General features: G+C 42.2%; 1 protein-coding gene across 10 annotated transcripts in view; it reads right to left on the bottom strand.

The window, feature by feature from the left end:
- Window positions 1–15,329, bottom strand: part of PICALM (phosphatidylinositol binding clathrin assembly protein) — a 100,532-nt gene extending 85,203 nt beyond the window's left edge. For 9 of the 10 annotated variants that reach the window (XM_070749597.1, XM_070749595.1, XM_070749593.1 and 6 more), the window contains exon 1: window positions 14,935–15,317. In XM_070749597.1, the coding sequence (XP_070605698.1) occupies window positions 14,935–15,064 (130 nt within the window). In that variant the 5' untranslated portion in view covers window positions 15,065–15,317. Of the gene's footprint in view, window positions 1–14,934 lie in introns of all 10 variants that reach the window. The other variant, XM_070749596.1, reaches the window with a different exon arrangement.
- Between the last annotated feature and the right edge of the window lie 3,956 nt (window positions 15,330–19,285).

A 19,285-nucleotide genomic window follows, 5' to 3' on the forward strand; every position in this document is an offset into this window, starting at 1 on the left:
AAGGACTCTCGTAAAGAACAATAGTGTTCTGTACATGAATATTGTAACAGATCAACATATCTGGCATTGATCATTTCCATCCCATCAAGACCCAAAGGCCTTCTAAAACAGAGCGGCTTTTGCTAATTACCACAAAGCCTTGATGGAGACAAAGCTATTCCTAGGAGGGCCGCTCCCACAAACAACGCTGCTTCTGATCTCCTTAACCCTGCTGTTCTGTTCGGGTCGTATGCGACCCGAAGCCAAGTTTGAGTCCCTGTAAAAAATTTTCCCTGCATATCTGAAACTTGAAATTTCATGACTATTCATCATTTCAGGGGTTCTCTCTATGAGAATTTTTTTTGGGGGGTGGGGGGCTTAGTTTTTGCTGGGCAAAAAAAGTTACAAATCTTCTGTTCCCGGGTCACCCTGACCCGGACCGAAAACTCTTCATTTGCAGTGCTTATGTTTGGTCTTTTTGAAAGCTTTTTTCACTTGGAAAGTAGTCTGAACATTTCTGCACACAATGGAATGAAAATTGAAATGGAAAAAGTAATTCTTATTGGTTTATTTTGCTGATATAATGCACGCCCCCCCGTTTTTGTGAAAGTTTTTTCAATTTATGGATAGTTTTGCTTGCAAAATGCATTCTATTTTACTGAAGTTGGTATGGGATTGGTAGCTTGAACATTTCTGAATATAAGAAAAATATAAAGGAACTGAACAAAATGATTCTTACTGGTTTTTTAACATCAGAAATAAGGCCTCCCCCTCCCCCTCAGCTGCTTGCAACCATTTTCACTTTTTATTTTTTTATGCTCCAAATCCGAAATATTCTTTAAAATCTTAGGCATTCATTTACTCAATTTAACAATGCTGACCATCAAAAAAATATTTGTGGGGGTGGGGGAAAATTTTTTTTTCTGGGCAAAAAAAAAGTCACACTTAGTCTGTTCGGGTCATATAGACCCGGACCAAAATGATTTTTTTTAGGCACTTGAATTTGGTCTTTTTGAAAACCTTTTCAACTGGAAAACTAGTTTGAACATTTATGAACATAATGATATGAAAATTGAACTGGAAAAATTGAGACTTATATTTTTATTTTGATCAAAAAGCCCCTCCCCCCATCCTTTTTAAATTTCGTGTCAATTTCTATTTTTTAAGGCTACAAATCCCTAAGGAATTTCCCCCCAGAAGGTTTGATATACTAAATTGAACATTTCTGAATATAAGAAAAATATAAATGAACTGAAAAAAATGGTTCTTATTGGTTTATTTTTGCCACAAAAGGGCCACCCCCCCTCGGCCTTGCTGTGTGCCATTATTGTCACTGTTTATACATATTTGTCTAGAAATATTTGGAATATCCTTTTGAAAATCAACCACATTGTAGCCAGAGAACTAATTTTATGAAACAAATCCATTTTACTAAAAAAAAGTATGTAAGTTTGAAATTAACAGCATAATTTTTATATAAATTGAAATAATTGAACACGGGGGGAGGCATACATTTATGTGCAAAATAAACCAATATGCATCAATTTTTCCAGTTCAATTTTCATATCATTATGTTCAGAAATGTTCAAGCTACCAATCCCACACCAACTTTAGTAAAATAGAATGTATTTTGCTAGCAAAACTATCCATAAAGTGAAGACTATTTAAAAAAACCGGGGGGGGCATGCATTTCATCAACAAAATAAACCAATATGCATCAATTTTTCCAGTTCAATTTTCATATCATTATGTTCAGAAATGTTCAAGCTACCACTCCCACATCAACTTTAGTAAAATAGAATGTATTTTGCAGGCATAATTATCAATAAACCTAAAGAAAATTCACAAAAACGGGGGGGGGGAGGCATATTTATGTGCAAAATAAACCAATAAGGATTAATTTCTTCAGTTCAATTTTCATATCACTGTGTGCAGAAATGTTCAGACTACTTTCCAAGTGAAAAAAGTATTCAAATTGACCAAACATAAGCACTGCAAATGAAGAGTTTTCGGTCCGGGTCAGGGTGACCCGGGAACAGAAGATTTGTTACTTTTCTTAAACAGAACAGGAGTGTTAAATTTACTATTTAGTTTGATTTCTTGCTTTAAATATGTATGTGCCCAAGGGGAGAAGCCTCGTGGAGGAGGGGCCTGCAACGTCCCTCTAAGTGCACAATGGGCACTGTACCATACCAGGATCCGCCAAGCCTGGATTCAAATTCCCATCACTGCAATGAATCCCAGCTGTAACTGAAGGCAACAGGAGGATATTATAAGAGCCTCACTGAGGACCAAAGGGCTTTAAAAGACCTAAATGTGCATTTTTACTTGTTCCACTGGACTTGCCATCCATTTTGATGTATTGCAGCAAAACTGCAAAGCGGCTTAAAGAAAGTTAAGAACTTTCTTAAATGCAAGCATTTCATCTGATGGGGATTGGTAGAATTGGTGGAAAGGCATTCGCATTATAAATTTGCAGGGAAATAAAATATGGACAGGCATTATGAAAGGCATTATGAATTTGCAGGGAAATAAAATATGGACAGCAGAGAACATTCTGGCTCTGTTGGCTTCAGCCATTAAGAAAGCAATTGCCTCTAATTTACTATTGCCGGTAGAAATCTTTGGTCTTCATCTGACCAAAAACCTTATTTAGAAGCGTGTCCCAAGTGGCTTAAGGTTGCCCATCTCTACTGCAGATGCCCTGAATGCATTAAAGCAAGAACCACATCCCTATTGTCTTTCACTAAGTAACCAGTTGCCAATCTTGATTTGTTTACTACACTTACTTTTCCCAGGTACAAACACCATCTCTGAATGTAACAGACTCCATTTAGCTATTGTAATTAATTCACTGATAAGAGTTGTGATCCATAAATCTGAGACAACCCAAATGCCTCTATTAAAAACTGTCCCGTCTCTTTTCAATGATAATATACTGTACCACGTTTTCCAAAGTTTCTGATAAAGCAGACAATACACTGCACTATATCATATGCCAATAGACACAGTAATATGGGGAAATTTCATTGTGTCCATGTAACACACCTCTGGTGTGCAAGTTGCATAGTTAGCAATAGGTTTCCTGACGTAATTTAGGAAACCGGTTTACTGTTTGCCATCTATAAAGCCCTCATAGCATAGGGTCAAGTCATCCAAGAAATTCTCAAGGCTTAAATACTACCTCAGTATTAAAATAACTCAAATGCCATATAAACTGAAGTGAAGGCATACAAGTCTACGTGAACCGTTTTTGTCTTCAAATAGCATCCAATATAGCATTAGTATTTTTTTAAGCATTTACTTATACTGTATACAGCTTCACAGTGCTTTACAGCCCTCTCTAAGCGGTTCAGAGAGTAAGCATATTGCCCCCAACAATTTGGGTCCTCATTTTACCCACTTTGGAAGGATGGAAGGCTGAGTCAACCCTGAGCCTACTGAGATTCAAACTGCCAAACTGCTGGCAGCTGGTGATCAGAAGTACTTGCAGTACTGCACTCTAACCACTGTACCACCGAGCCTCTTAATATCATAAAAGAAACATGTTAACTGCACAATTTTTGTAATTATTATTATTATTTATTGGATTTGTATGCCACCCCTCTCCGCAGACTATGGGACTATGCTGCTTCCTAGGATTAACTATAGAGACTAACTTAAAACTATAACGCTCTGAAACTGAAAGAAAATTAAGCTGCAATAATGTATCTTGCAGGCTACTGTTTCAGATTTCCTGACATTTCCTGTGGAAAGGGGCAGCATACAAATCCAATAAATAAACAAACAAACAAACAAATAAATAAACAAATAAACAAATAAATAAATAAATACATAAATAAATTTCCACTGCTCTTCTTCAGATTCATGTCCTTTTCTGGAAAAACCAAATTTTCTTTTTTTTTTAAATCCATTTGTTCTTTAAATATCCTGTAGAGCCAAGAGTCAACCATAGAAGAATATTAGCCAAGCTCTCATTCAAGAACTTTAATACAAGTAAAAAGAATGTGACAAATAACCTCTCACTGATGCAATATCCTGTCTTAGGTTCGTATGCTATTTTTAAAGGAATAGCTTAATAAATCACCATATGAAACTCACCATTTCATATTTTCTACAGAGTTATGCACAATTATGTACAAGTCCTAGTGAATGACACTTTGTGGCACTCAACAGTCTTACAAGTTGTGAAAACACCACATTCGCAGCGACTGTTCTGATTATATATTCATGCTTCCATCTTCTCTAGCAGCGAATCTAAATACAATTTTGAAAGAGAACGAGGTGGCATTGGTTCAGTAGTCTGCAGTTAGCTGTCATGTAACATTTTTAATAGGCAAGTGAACACAAGAACAAGGGGACACAATCTGAAGTTAGTTGGGGGAAAGATCAAAAGCAACATGAGGAAATATTATTTTACTGAAAGAGTAGTAGAAACTTCAAACTTCCAGCAGACATGGTAGATAAATCCACAGTAACTGAATTTAAACATGCCTGGGATAAACATATATCCATCCTAATATAAAATGCAGAAAATAGTATAAGGGCAGACTAGATGGACCATGAGGTCTTTTTCTGCCGTCAGACTTCTATGTTTCTATGTTTCCCACTGTGAACTGCTTACTAGAAAGCACATAGTGAATAGTTTATTATAATAAACTATTGAAGTTAAAAATGCTAAAGAACTGGCTTTAACTAGTTTTTACACTTCTTCATTTTATATGCAAATATCAAAAAATATTTCCCTGCTTTTCCAATTGAAGAGAGACAATTTCAGTCCCTCATCTCTCTCAACTGTTCTCTAGGCTAGGGGCAAATTCATTTGCATTTCAGATGTTTGACAAGAAGCATGCAAAAACATTGATTGTACTGTTAGCTTTATTATACTCTGTACCTCAGCGTACATCACAAATAATCAACATGTCCCTAGTCTTTTCTCAAGAGATAACCAGCATCTCATCAGCAATCCCGATTTGCATTAAACACAAAAAAGCTGTAGACATAATTATTGGAAAACCCACTGTAATCAGCAATCCATGTGCCTGAGAAATGAATTTCCAAACAGACTCAAATGTGTATCATCTGAACCTCAGCTGAGCTTTTTGCTTTTTATCAGACTGCATATACATGAGGGGGAAAACCTAACAAAGCATCAAGTTGTTTATCTCAATTTACTGTCCAAAAACAGGTTGATAAGATTCTGAGATAAACAGCTAACTACCCCTTTAGAGAGAGTATTCACGGGTATCAATTAAGCTTACTGCAAATTAAGTCTCTTCTAGTGTTGTAACTAGTGTGGACATATTTCAAAGTCAATGTATAAGTAACCTGAATGGTACCACAGAATATATTTTTACAGCCTATATATGTTTTGTTTAATGAGACAAGCAGGTTTTCTTTAAATGGCTGCTATGTAGCATGTCAACTTAAACCCACATATTTTCCTCCCTCTTATTAGTTTTGAAGCAAAATCCTAGAATGTTATTTTCCTGAGGATTACTGAAATATTAGCTAGCTGGAAAAATATTTGGCAAATAAAGCTGCAAGCCATAAGTATAGCTGGAATCAAACTATCATTAGAAAGAGTCAAAGAATCAATGAGATTAAATTTGATTATACATTTTGAAACAAACCTCTTCTGCTTTTTTCTTTAACAGGAATTGGAATTATACGAAAAGAGCAGTCATAAATGTGCCTACCCTAGAACAACAGTTCTTCATAATCTAAGAGATGTGCATGGACTCACAGCATTTTATGCATGATATTGCTTCATTATGATAATGCACAAAGTTACACCAACTTGACATATTAATAAATAAATCACACAAATTCTCTCAAGATTGCAGAGCTGGACTTTCCATCAATGTGAAAGGCAATTTGTCATTCTAAAATTCAAAGGATTCGTTTTTTAAAATGTCATATTTCTTTATTCAGAAGGTATATTGTGATAAAAACAATACTAATTCTAATGTTTCTGCTCAAGAATGTTTCTGCTCAAGATTTGTGTGTGACAGCAATGCTGGTCAATCTTTAGGCTCAAGCACATCTATTTCTGGCACAATAGGAAAACCACAGCATGCAAGTCCCTTTAACTGGAGTTTCCTTTTTTAACACAAACATACCAATCTCATCCAATTAAGATATGAGGACTACAGTAAAGTCTCCATAAATGTCAGGCAGCACTGATAACATGAAAGGAGTTGTAATCTAAAACACATGAGAAAGGTATTTTAGTCGCTTGCTATTAATGCCACAAAGCCAATTTTGAAATTAGACAGTTGCTATTTTATGAAAAACGCAGACCATTCTAAAACTAGCTATTTTAGAATGAAGCTTTTTTAGGAAGACAAAAATGTTAAGGTTAAAAATAAGCACTCCAAGTAATATATAAGGGAGAGATGGAATGATTATACTACGGACAGCTGTTCATGTAATAGTGTGGTTACTAAAACTTAACATTCAGTCACAATACTTAATCTGTAAACAGATTTCCACAATGCTATAAGCACACATAAAAACACCAGGTGGCTATTTTTATTCCTACTTTGGATGAGAAACTGGTGTTGACTGTCCAGCTGTTTATTCAGCATCAATAAACAGCCCAGTTATTCCTTGAAATCAGGCCCCCATGAAATAAATTGGTTGCTGTGACAACACAGGTTAAAGTGATGAAGCACAATTTGCTAAGCAGTGGAGAATTGTTTCAGAATTTCTAAAACAAATTCCAATCTAGACGTGTAAATAAGTCTTCAAAACAAGACCATTCAACTGCAGCAACTTTGATCCAAATGATTTCAATCCCCAAGCCAGCTCATTTGAAAGGCACTTCTATTGTCAATTTTTTAAAAAATCAAGCTTGGGGAAAAAAATTATATGACCTCATTTAGGGAAATGTTTAATACAACACCTAAGCACTCAGAAACTATAATCCTGGTGTGGAGAAAGAAAAGAATTCACTTATTAATTGGATGTGCATGCCACCTGCCATGAATAAACAGGGTGGTTTACAAAAATTACCACAAAGCTATTATTTAATCTATGCAAATATAAAAGTAATACAAAAAAAAAAATCTGGAAAATCCAAAGCATAACTGGGAAGTTCCAGGAGTTGAAGTCCACACATCTTAAAGCTGGCAAAATTGAGAAACATTGCATTAAGAAACCGATGAAGATGGGATTTAGGGGCTATGCAAAGCACCAGGTTTTATGCAAAAGATACACCAAGTAGGATATCCCTAGATCAGTGTTTTTCAACCAGTGTGCCGCGGCTCACTAGTGTGCCGTGAGACATGGTCAGGTGTGCCGCGAAGCTCAGAGAAAGAAAGAAAACAAGAGGAAGAAAGAGAGAAAGAAAGAGGGATGGAGAGAGAGAGAAAAAAAAGGGAGGGAAAGAAGGAGGGAGAGAGAAATATAGCGAAAGGGAGGAAAAGAGAAAAAAAAATTGTCCAAACTTTTTTTAGCCCCCCCCCCCCCCCCTCCAATGTGCCCCAGGGTTTTGTAAATGTAAAAAATGTGCCATGGCTCAAAAAAGGTTGAAAATCACTGCCCTAGATCACTCTTGACCTGAAAAATGACACTGGCTCCATAGAACAATTAATCATTTCACACAGCATAGCTACAAGTAGTCCTCAACCTACAAGCGTTAGTTTAGTGACCCTTCAAAGTTACAATCTTGTTACAGTCACTGGAGTGATTCACTTAACAACTGTGGCAAGAAAGGTGACAAAATTAGACAAAACTTGCTTAACAATGATCTTGCTCAGCTACAGAAATTTTGGGGCCAAATGTTGTAAATCAAGGACTACCTGTAATAAATACAAGAATAATTAAAGACATCTCTCGCCATTGAGACTGCATTTTGGCTAAAGTACATGCTGGCATCTTCAAGTACAAAACCATCACAGAACTCTGAAAGCTACTTAAAAGTGTGCATGGTTTTTTTAAGCCTCCTAGAAAGCATCAGAACCACTAAATGGAAAATGATAAGACCTTCAGAATCACTCTGTGTGCTTTAGTGAGAGGTCCCACTTTATGCAATCCATCTAGACTTCAGCAGCTGCAACCAAATTACAGTTCAAATCTCGCTGTCATTGGACAAAAGCCCTGTGAAACATTAGATCTTGTCAATGCAATTGTCTTTAGTCAAAGCCTTTGTCAAGCATAGGAAATTAGGAATCAAGAAATATTCAAATAAATAAAGTTTTATTGGTAACACCCTCTACAAGAATCTGAATAGAAACAAATTGGCAGTAGATAAAGAGTCAAAAGAATTCAAGGTTATCTGGACTTAGATCTAATGCGGGCACTTGAGGTTGATGGTGTGCTTGACCCTCCCTCAAGCTCACCCCTGGGCATCTCCTATAGCCCTGTCTCCATGAGATTATCTTGTTCAGACTGAGATAGGCAATTATAATAACTGACATTACAACAATGTGCGCACATACTGAGCAGGTATGGTTATTTTATTGTATTAATGAGTTGAGTTATTAAAAAAAGAACGAGTGTTGGGAATTATAAAATAGCATAGCAGGGGATTTTTCAATCCTGGGATTCCAAAGAGAGCAGAGCATATGGTAAAAGCATTACTGGAAAGCTGCAGTGTTCCTAGTGTCAAATAAATGTCAGTTAAAGGATTTAGTATACAGATGCGGCTCACAGAAAACAAGTAGACAAATCACAGGAAGGGCAGATGCAATCAAGCATTTGAAATGCTGCAGCATTCAAAATTCCAGGTGTTTCACTCTGAATCTTATGGACACCGCATAAATTGAACCTATGGTTTTTAAAAAACCAGTTTTTCCCCATTGTAATTAATTTTAAAGCACATTTTTGTATAGTGAACAACTCAAACTTCATGATCTTTCAACCACTATACCATATTAGCTTGGGAAGTGATAAAGCAAGCATTAAGCTGAAAATTAAATCTAAAGTTTAGTAGATAAAATGTTGAATCCAGGCTTTTGTTTATATAATAAAGTAACCAAGATCTTATTACCCAATTGTAGGAATGGGTGTAGGAATTGGATACATCTAGTTTAATGAAAAGAAGGATTGGGAATGACATGATAGTAGTCCTCCAATATCTAAGGGGCTACCACAAAGATCAAAGGGTCAATCTATTATCTAAAGCAGTGTTTTTCAACCAGTGTGCCGTGGCACACTAGTGTGCCGCGAGACATGGTCAGGTGTGCCGCGAAGCTCAGAGAGAGAAAGAAAGGGAGAGAGAAAGAAAGCAAGAGAGAGAGAAAGAAAGAAAGCAAGAGAGAAAGAGAACAACAGAGAGAGAAAGAAAGCAAGAGAGAGAGAAAGAGAACAAGAAAAAGAAAGCAAGAGAGAGAGCAAGAGAGAGCAAGAAAGCAAGAGAGAGAGAGAAACAGAGGAAGGGAAGGAGAGAAAGACAGAGGGAGGTAGGGAGGGAGAGAGAGAGCAAAAAAGAAAGGAAGGAAGGAAGAGAAAGAAAGAGGGAAAGAGGGAGGGAGAGAGAAATAATGCGAAAGGGAGGAAGAGAGATAATTTTTTTGTCCAAACTTTTTTAGCGCCCCCCCCCCCCCCCGCTCAATGTGCCCCAGGGTTTCGTAAATGTAAAAAATGTGTCGCGGCTCAAAAAAGGTTGAAAGTCACTGATCTAAAGCACCTGAGGGTAGGACAAGAAGCAATGGGTGGAAACTAATCAAGGAGAGAACCAACCTAGAACTAAAGAGAAATTTCCTGACAGTGAGAACAATAAACCAGTGGAATGGCTTCCCTCCAGAACTTGTGGGTGCTCCATCACTGCAGGTCTTTAAGAGATTAGACCCAACCATTTAGTGATCCCTCGATCATCGCGAGGGTTCCGTTCCAGGACCCCTCGCGATGATCGATTTGTCGCGAAGTAGCGGTGCGGAAGTAAAAACACCATCTGTGCATGCGCAGATGGTGTTTTTATTTCCACAGCAGCAGCGAGGAGCCGAAGATTGGGTTTCCCCGCCGCCTCGCTGCTGCTGCTTGTCCGCGCGCGTGCCGCCCGCCCCCCGCGCTGTTGCTGGGGCCGCTTCTCAGCTGAGAAGCGGCCCTGGGGTTTCCTCCGCCCGCGCGCGTGCTGCCCGCCCCCCGCGCTGTTGCTGGGGCCGCTTCTCAGCTGAGAAGCGGCCCTGGGGTTTCCTCCGCGCGCGCGCGTGCTGCCCGCCCCCCGCGCTGTTGCTGGGGCCGCTTCTCAGCTGAGAAGCGGCCCTGGGGTTTCCTCCGCGCGCGCGCGTGCTGCCCGCCCCCCGCGCTGTTGCTGGGGCCGCTTCTCAGCTGAGAAGCGGCCCTGGGGTTTCCTCCGCGCGCGCGCGTGCTGCCCGCCCCCCGCGCTGTTGCTGGGGCCGCTTCTCAGCTGAGAAGCGGCCCTGGGGTTTCCTCCGCGCGCGCGCGTGCTGCCCGCCCCCCGCGCTGTTGCTGGGGCCGCTTCTCAGCTGAGAAGCGGCCCTGGGGTTTCCTCCGCGCGCGCGCGTGCTGCCCGCCCCCCGCGCTGTTGCTGGGGCCGCTTCTCAGCTGAGAAGCGGCCCTGGGGTTTCCTCCGCGCGCGCGCGTGCTGCCCGCCCCCCCGCGCTGTTGCTGGGGCCGCTTCTCAGCTGAGAAGCGGCCCTGGGGTTTCCTCCGCGCGCGCGCGCGTGCTGCCCGCCCCCCGCGCTGTTGCTGGGGCCGCTTCTCAGCTGAGAAGCGGCCCTGGGGTTTCCTCCGCGCGCGCGCGTGCTGCCCGCCCCCCCGCGCTGTTGCTGGGGCCGCTTCTCAGCTGAGAAGCGGCCCTGGGGTTTCCTCCGCGCGCGCGCGTGCTGCCCACCCCCCGCGCTGTTGCTGGGGCCGCTTCTCAGCTGAGAAGCGGCCCTGGGGTTTCCCCGCGCGTGTGCCGCCCACCCGCCCACGCCGTTGCTCGCGCCTTACCGGGGCAAGAGGGGGAAGACCCAGGGAAGCCTCTGCCCGGCGGGGAAACTCCACCATCTACGCATGCGTGGAAGGGCACGCATGCGCAGATGGTGGAGTTTACTTCCGGGTTGAAAACTCGCGATATAGCGTTTAGCGAACATCGAGATCGCGAAACTCGAGGGATCACTGTATCTGAAATGGTGTTTCCTGCTTGAGTAAGTGGCTGGGCTAGAAAATCCCTTCAAACTCTATTATTCTGTTAATCAATTAGTTATGGATGCTAGGTTGGAAAAGGAGCAATTTGAATGGGGATTAAAAGGCTAAGTATTCTGAACTCTTTCTTAAGAACAGAACCACTTGGCAGATTAAAAACAAGAATTCCAAATCAGCATTTAGAAGATAAATGCAACTGCATCTTGAACAAATGGTACAAATAGCTTTCAATGCTTCAATAGGCCAAATTATATGGTAAAGGCCCAGTTCCTTTCTATTAACTTGCTTGCCAATCTGAGTTAGCTGAAAGTTCCTTTCTGGCATTAGATGGGGTTGTAAAACCACATGCATTAACAAAATCTAGCCTTCCTCATAAATATTGTGGCATGTGAGAGAACTAAAGTTATTGCTTATATTATTCCTAGCTAGAGCACAAATTTGCTTCTTTGCTACCTTAATGAATTAATCAAACACAAAACATTACGCTCAGTTCCCTATCACTGAATCCTGAGGAGAGCAATCAATGTTTGTATTCTCAATTCAAAAAGCTCTACAATATGGTTCATAATAATGAAGGTGGTGGGGGGGGGGCGAGAGAGAAATCCTTCAGCTCTTTCTTTGCGTAAAGAACTGTATAGTACTAAGGAGTGCTTTCTTTTCAGAAAATGTGCCTAGTTTTCAAGTGTACTAAAATTGATTCTCAAGTCCCACAGAAAACTACACAATAGTAAGGGATTTTTTCAAAAAATTATCTAAACCTGTGCGTTTCAACCTCAGCAAAAGATGTGCATACTTCCACTTCCTGGACTCCTCAGTCAGCCTTGCTGGCTAGGGAATTCTGGGAGTTGAAGTCCACACATTTTGATGCTGGCAAGGTTCAGAAACACTACATTAAGACCGTTTCCTGACAATTACATCCAATAAACATGTTTTAAACCCTGAAACATAGGCCAAAATAATTTATTTGCCAGAAATGCTATTTCTCCTCATTTTTCAAACATTTTAATAAGGAGCAAGGATCCAAAAGAAAATGAAGGAAATAACATATCTGGGGTCAATGCAGAACAGAGGCTATACAAACATGGAATCTGGATAATTAATCACATGAAATCATTCAAGTTAGATCTAGACTATAAGTGGAGCAAAAAAACGATGCCGGAGACATGGTTATGAATGACAATTAAGTTCTCAGAATGCAAAGATCTACTTTATACAACACCAAGAGGCAATTTCATACAGGTTTGTGATAGCCATAACCCAATTTTAAGCCAGAAAAGTCAGTCAATAAAATGTCGTTTTACTGAACGCTAGCTTTCCCTATCTTATGTAACCCAGTAGTTAAAGATTGATCCCACATATTAACCCGGAAAAGCCCTTAAAGCTAACTAGTATCACTTGTTAATTTGAGAGTGCAGTAAATGAAATTATCGCAATGTTGCAATGCACTTTATGTTATGAAATGGCATGAAAAGGGAAATGAAGACATGTTTGTGTTAAAACTATTTAGGGATAATACAAGGATCATCATGCTATGTCAAAAATCCTCCCTCTCATGTTAATGGACATCCAATATATGGATCATATTCCTCCACATGACTTCATTAAAAACTACTTAATATGTCAGTAAAATATTCAATTCAGAGGAAAGCAAAAGACTCGCTAATAGATGAAACATTACTACTGTTGGCTTCCTCAGCAGCTGCTTAATCTCCTAAATTTTAAATTATCATTTATACTGCCTTTGCAATTAGGGTTAGAGACACCTACGGTAATTCAAATTTATCCCTATTGTGCTGAAGGCAGGACCAGGGCAAAACCAGAAAAGTGGTTTCAGCTTCTCAACTTTCACAAACAACCAAGGCTAAAGTAAAACTGGGGAAGGCAAGGGAAGAATGGTTAAACTTCCCACAATATTTATTTATGAAATGTATAGGCCGTCCATCACACCATCAGGCAACTCTGTAAAGATAGTCCTCTCCTTATGACCTCAAGACCAAAATGTCTGTGGTTAAGTGAATTTTGCCCGATTTTACCACCTTCTTGCAGCAATTGAATGAATCAGTGCAGTAGTTAAGTTAAATCACATGGTTGTTAAGTGAATCTGGCTTCCCCATTGACTTTGCTTATCTGAAGGCCACAAAAGGGGATCACATGACTCCAGGACACAGCAAGTCATAAATAGGAGCCAGTTGCCAAATTTTGAACATGGGACCCTCAGTCATAGGTCACTTCTTTTAGTGATTTGTTGTAAACTTCAAACGGTCATTAAACAAACTGTTCTAAGTCAAGGACTACTTGTATTAGCATTCTTGCTTTTGGTTCCCTACTGGTTCCCTCTAAAGGAAGAGTCAAAAGAACTGAAAGGTTCAAAGGAGGTGAAACTTCTGAATCAGATAAAACTGAAAGTTGGTGGGGCAGGATTAAATTACCAATACTGCCAGCAGAAGCTGCCACAAAAATGCAGATTTAAGACATTGAGGAGAAGAAGGGAAAAAAGAAAACACAGGAAAAATTCATTTAAAAGTCAAAATTAAAAGTCAGCTGCGTCAAGCAGTGAAGGAAAACTGCAAGGAACTTAATCGGCCTAATGTGCTGAATGATTTTAAATGACTATTATTATTATTATTATTATTGTTGTTGTTGTTGTTGTTATCTTTTATACATTAAACATGAAACTCAGATAACTGAACATTTAAAAATGTATGTATTTATTATTATTATTATTTCTTTTATTCATTAAACATAAAACTCAGTCAACTGGACATTTAAAATGTATATAATAAAATGTTCAGTCTATTATTATTATTATCATCATTTCTTTTAGTCATTAAAGATGAAACTGAGTCAACTGAATATTTAAAAATGTATATAATAATAATGATTAGGATATTGTTATCATAATCATTTCTTTTATTCATTAAACATGAAAGTCAACTAGACATTTAAAAATGTATATAATAATAATAAAATATTCAGTATATTATATTATTGTTATTAGCATCATTTTTATTCATTAAACATGACGTCAACTAGACATTTAAAATGTAGATAATAAAAGTATATTATTATTATTATTATTATCATCATTTTTTAATTCATTAATAACGAAACTCAAGTCAACTGGACATTTAAAAACTGTCACAAATACCAATGACCGGCGCTAGTGGCTGGTAGGGGTTGCTGCCAGCGTCCCAGGTATCAACAAAGCACCTTCCTTAATTTTTTTTTATTATTTACTTATTTACTCATTTGTTTGAAACAACGCCTAAGGAAAGGACAGGAGGGGGGGAGAGACTCATCCTCGCGGCCAACAGGACCGCTGCGCTTTTTTTCCCCTCCCGAGGCAAATTCCTTTCCAAGAGTTTGTGGTAGTGGGGAGGAATAAAAGAGGGGGAGAGGGTGGTGGGAAATAATAAATAAATCCAGAGGGCTTGACAAGAAAGCCGCCCTAACAAAAGTTTTTGCCCACCCCACCCCCGTCCTCGCTTCTACGACGAGGGCGCGGGAGGAGGGCGCCTGAGGGAAAAGAGGGGGACCCCCCAAGCCTCCACCGCCCCGAAAGGGGGACACCTGAGGGGAAAGAGGGGGACCCCCCTAAGCGTCCACCGCCCCAAAAGGGGGGCGCTTGAGGGAAAAAAGGAGGAGCCCCCCAAGCCTCCACCGCCCCGAAAGGGGGGCGCTTGAGGGAAAAGAGGAGGGCCCCCGAGGTTCCACAGCCACGAAGGGGGGGGGAGGAACGGCAGTATGGAGGCGACCCTTCCTCACCCCCGTGTTCCAAGCCGTGAAGGAGGCTCGGCCTGAGGGCGGGGGGAGAAAAGGCTGGGAAGGGTAAGAAAGAGGCGTCGGCGTCGGACTCACAGTCGAGGTGCTTCTTCTTGGGGCCCATCACCTCGTGCGTGGTGGCCTTGCAGACGATTTTGGAGACGGCCGAGCCGGTCACGCTGTGCTGCGCCGCCGTGATGCGGTCGGTCAGGCTTTGCCCCGACATGGTTGCCCCACACCAAGCTTCTCTCGGCTGAGCCTGGCGGGGAAGCGGGGATGGGAAAGAAGGGAGGAGGAGGAGGAGGAGGAGGGAAAGGAGGGCGGGCAGCCCCGGCCAACCGGCCCAAACGCCGCCGTCAGCCAACCCTCCCTTTTTTTTTAGACGCCCGGCTGCGAGCTCCGCCTTCCGGAAGGGCCGGGCTTGGTCACGCCGGGAGAAAGCCGCCTCCCGCTCCTCAGCTCGAGTGGGCGTCGCCTTTTTTCCCTCCTCCTCACCCCGCCCTTTTACACACAGGAAAATGGCCGGCGGTTGAAGCCGCCTTTGAGGTCTTTCCGGGACGCCTGAGTCACGTGACGGCCATCAATCTCGCAAACAGGAGACTTCCCTCGGCCCGGCCTCCTCCTCCTCTCCCCCACCTTTTTTTTCCTTTTTAATATTTCTAGGCCACGTGACGCGCTCCGCCTTGAGGAGGTGGCGGGGCCGCGCCCCCTCCGATGCTCCCGCGCGAGGACGTGACGCCATTCTTTCCCACCCTCCCTTCCTGGTTCGCTCCGCCCTCTTTTTTCTCGTCGCGCCCTCCGCCGGGGCTGCGTCACAAGGAGGGGATGAGGTGACGCGGTCGCTCGAGGGACGCTGCGGTGTTTTTCTTTATTTCCTCCAATCCTTGGCCACTTGTGGACTTTAACTCCCAGAGTTCCTCAGCCAGCAAAGCCATTATGCAAACTGGCTGAGGAACTCTGGGAGTTGAAGTCCACAAGTTTTCAAGTGGCCAAGGTTGGAGACCTCTGCTCTACCGGGTCTTTCCCCCCCTCGCCCTACCCGCCTCTTCTTTCGTTGACGATGACGTCACCGGTATTAGGGGGGTTGGGAGCGGGCGGGAAATATCTCCTGGGCCCTTCCCTTTGCTGTCCTTGACTTAAGACCGCAATTAAACCCCGAATTCATTGAGACAGTTAATAGAATAGAATAGAATTCTTTATTGGCCAAGTGTGATTGGACACACAAGGAATTTGACTTCAGAGGATAATCAGAACTGCAGAAAAAACAATTGCTGCCAACCTACTTTCCATTGAGGACCCGTATACTGCACGAGTCAAAAAGAGGGCCATGAAAGTATTTATGAACTGCTCACATCCTGGACATAAACTGTTTCTATTCCTACCTTCAAAATGTCGGTACAGCGTACTGCACACCAAGACAACAGGTTTTTTCCCCAAACGCCATTACTCTGCTAAACAAATAATTCCCTCAACACTGTCAAACTATTTACTGTCACCCATTTCCTCCTACGTATGACTGTTGGTTGTATCCTTCAGATTTTTACTAATATTGTTTCCTCATTGCTTATTTGATCCCTATGACGACAATCATCAAGTGTTGTTACCTCATGATTCTTCAAAATGTATATTTTCTTTTATGTACACTGAGAGCATATGCACCAAAGACAAATTCCTTGTGTGTCCAATCACATTTGGCCAATAAAGAATTCTATTCTATTCCATTCTATTATGTGGTTTGTGTACAAGTTGCTGCAGTCCTAAAGAGAGCTTCCTTAGATAAAATATACACTTGATGTTCAGGCTGCAACATCCCTTCAGAGAATTTCCATTCATTTTTAATCATTGCCTTGCGGCAACTGGTACTAAGTTGGTTGATCTCTAGAAGAATCGGAAGTGCTTTGTACTTGAAGGGGAGACCACAGGGAAATCACGGGGAGGAAGGGAAAGATTATAAGAAAAATTTTCAGAATAGACATAGGAAACCACTTCTTTAGGAATGCTTGGAAAACTTCAGGAAAGGAACAAGTGTTGGATTTCTATCATCTATAGCCGTGATGGCGAACCTATGGCACCCGTGCCACACATGCAGTAATGGGCAGCCAAAATTTTACTGCTACACTGGGTCTGGCTTATTTTGAGGGTGTGGCTTAATGGCCATGTGACTGGGTAGGAGTGGCTTGCCAGCCATGTGGTCAGGTGGGAGTGGCTTGAATTATCATGATTGTTCAAGTGAACTGTTAAATCCTTCACTTACAACCTTACCAGTGACAATTTACTTCACGTTTCCTGCACTCTCCTTCCTGGGTCACCCTCCCGCCTCAGGCTGGGTAGCTAAGTGAACGGGGGCTGCCAGAAGCATAAATGCTGCCAACGCCGCTTTTTCCCATGCCTTCTGCTTGCACCTCAGGCAGGAGGTGGCTGCATGAGGCTGGAGGGGAGCCAGGCAGGAGAGAGGGAAGCTCGTCCAAGGCCAGGAAGGAGGAAAGAGGAAAAAAGCAAGGAGCACAGACGCAGCATTAGCAGCAGCAGGGGGAAAAAGAGCAGAGCCGAGACCAGTAATCCAGGAAGTGACAGCGGCGATCAGCTGGAGCTGCACACGCATCTTCATTTCCGCTTTTTTACCTCCTGCTGCATCTGCGCTCCTTGCTTTTTTCCTCTTTCCTCTTTCCTGGCCTCGGATGAGCTTCCCTCTCTCCTGCCCGGCTCCCCTCCAGCGTCATGCGGCCACCTCCTTCCCGAGGCGCAAGCAGAAGGCGTGGGTGGAACAGCGCTGGCAGCATTTATGCTTCTGACAGACCCCGTTCACTTAGCTACCCAGACTGAGGCCTGGTAGGGGCGACCCAGGAAGGAGAACGTGGGGAAACGCGAAGCAAATATTAATACCACTCTACTACGCCCTGGTCAGACCACACCTGGAGTACTGTGTTCAGTTCTGGTCACCATACTTCAAAAAAGACATTGAAACTCTGGAGAAGGTGCAGAAAAGAGCAACCAAAATGATCAGGGGTCTAGAAACCAAGACTTACGAAGAGAGACTGCGGGAACTGGGCATGGATAGCCTAGAGAAAAGGAGGGCCAGAGCGGACATGATAGCAGCCTACAGGTATACGAGGGGTTGCCACAGAGAGGAGGGGATCACTTTATTCTCCAGGGCACCAGAGGGCCGGACGAGGAATAACGGCTGGAAGCTGACCAAGGAGAGATTCAACCTGGAAATAAGGAAGAACTTCCTGACGGTCAGAACGATCAACCAGTGGAACAACCTACCAGCGGATGTTGTGAACTCCAATACTCTGGACATTTTTAAGAGGAAATTGGACTGTTATTTGGCTAGGATGCTATAGGGTTCCTGCTTAGGCAGGGGGTTGGACTTGATGACCCGCATGGTCCCTTCCAACTCTAACAATAAATAGACAGACAGACAGACAGACAGATAGATAGATAGATAGATAGATAGATAGATAGATAGATAGATAGATAGATAAACAGTCGCCCCAGCGAGCGCCATTGGTAAGGTTGTAAGTCGAGGACTTAACAGTTCACTTGAACAATGATGATCATTCAAGCCACTCCCACCCAGTCCCATGACCATTAAGCCACACTCATAAAATAAGCCACACCCACAGTGTGACAGTAAACGTTTTGGCTGCCCATTACTGCCTTGACCCCGGGACACTCCAAGCGTCATAAATATGAATCAGTTGTCAGGCATATAAAATGTAAATCACGTGACCAGGGGATGCAGCAAAACTCATAAGTGTAAATGATGAAGTATGGTGATGTCGGGTTTTTTCCAGTGCTGTTGTAACTTTGAACAGTCCTTAAATGAACTTTTGTAAATTGAGGACTACTTGTATTGAGATCCCTGCCATTTTTAAACTTTTCCTGATAGAAACATTTGTACAGGTGTATGTATGTGTTGGGAGCAATATGTCCTGGATATTATTATTATTATTATATTTGTATTCCGCTCCTCTCCAAAGACTCGGGGCAGCTCACAACAGCGACAAAAACAATATATACTGACGAATCTAATAATTAAAATCTAAGATAACAATTATACATTTAAAAATCTAAAAGCAAGGAACCCCAATATAAAAAACATACATACAGTCATATCATGCACTAGGACTACATAGGCAGGGGGAGATGTCTCAGTTCCCCCACGCTTGACGACAGAGGTGGGTTTTAAGGAGTTTACGAAAGGCAAGGAGGGTGGGGGCAATTCTAATCTCCGGGGGGAATTAGTTCCAGAGGTCTCGGGGCCGCCACAGAGAAGGCTCTTCCCCTGAGTCCCGCCAAATGACATTGTTTTGTTGACGGGACCCGGGGAAGGCCCACTCTGTGGGACCTAACCTGTCGCTCGGATTCGTGCGGCAGAAGGCAGCCTCGTAGATACCCTGGTCCGGTGCCATATACCTTTAATTCTATTCTCAAATTCTCAACG

This window comes from Erythrolamprus reginae, chromosome 4, assembly GCF_031021105.1.
Source record: "Erythrolamprus reginae isolate rEryReg1 chromosome 4, rEryReg1.hap1, whole genome shotgun sequence".
Taxonomy (NCBI): Eukaryota; Metazoa; Chordata; class Lepidosauria; order Squamata; family Dipsadidae; genus Erythrolamprus; species Erythrolamprus reginae.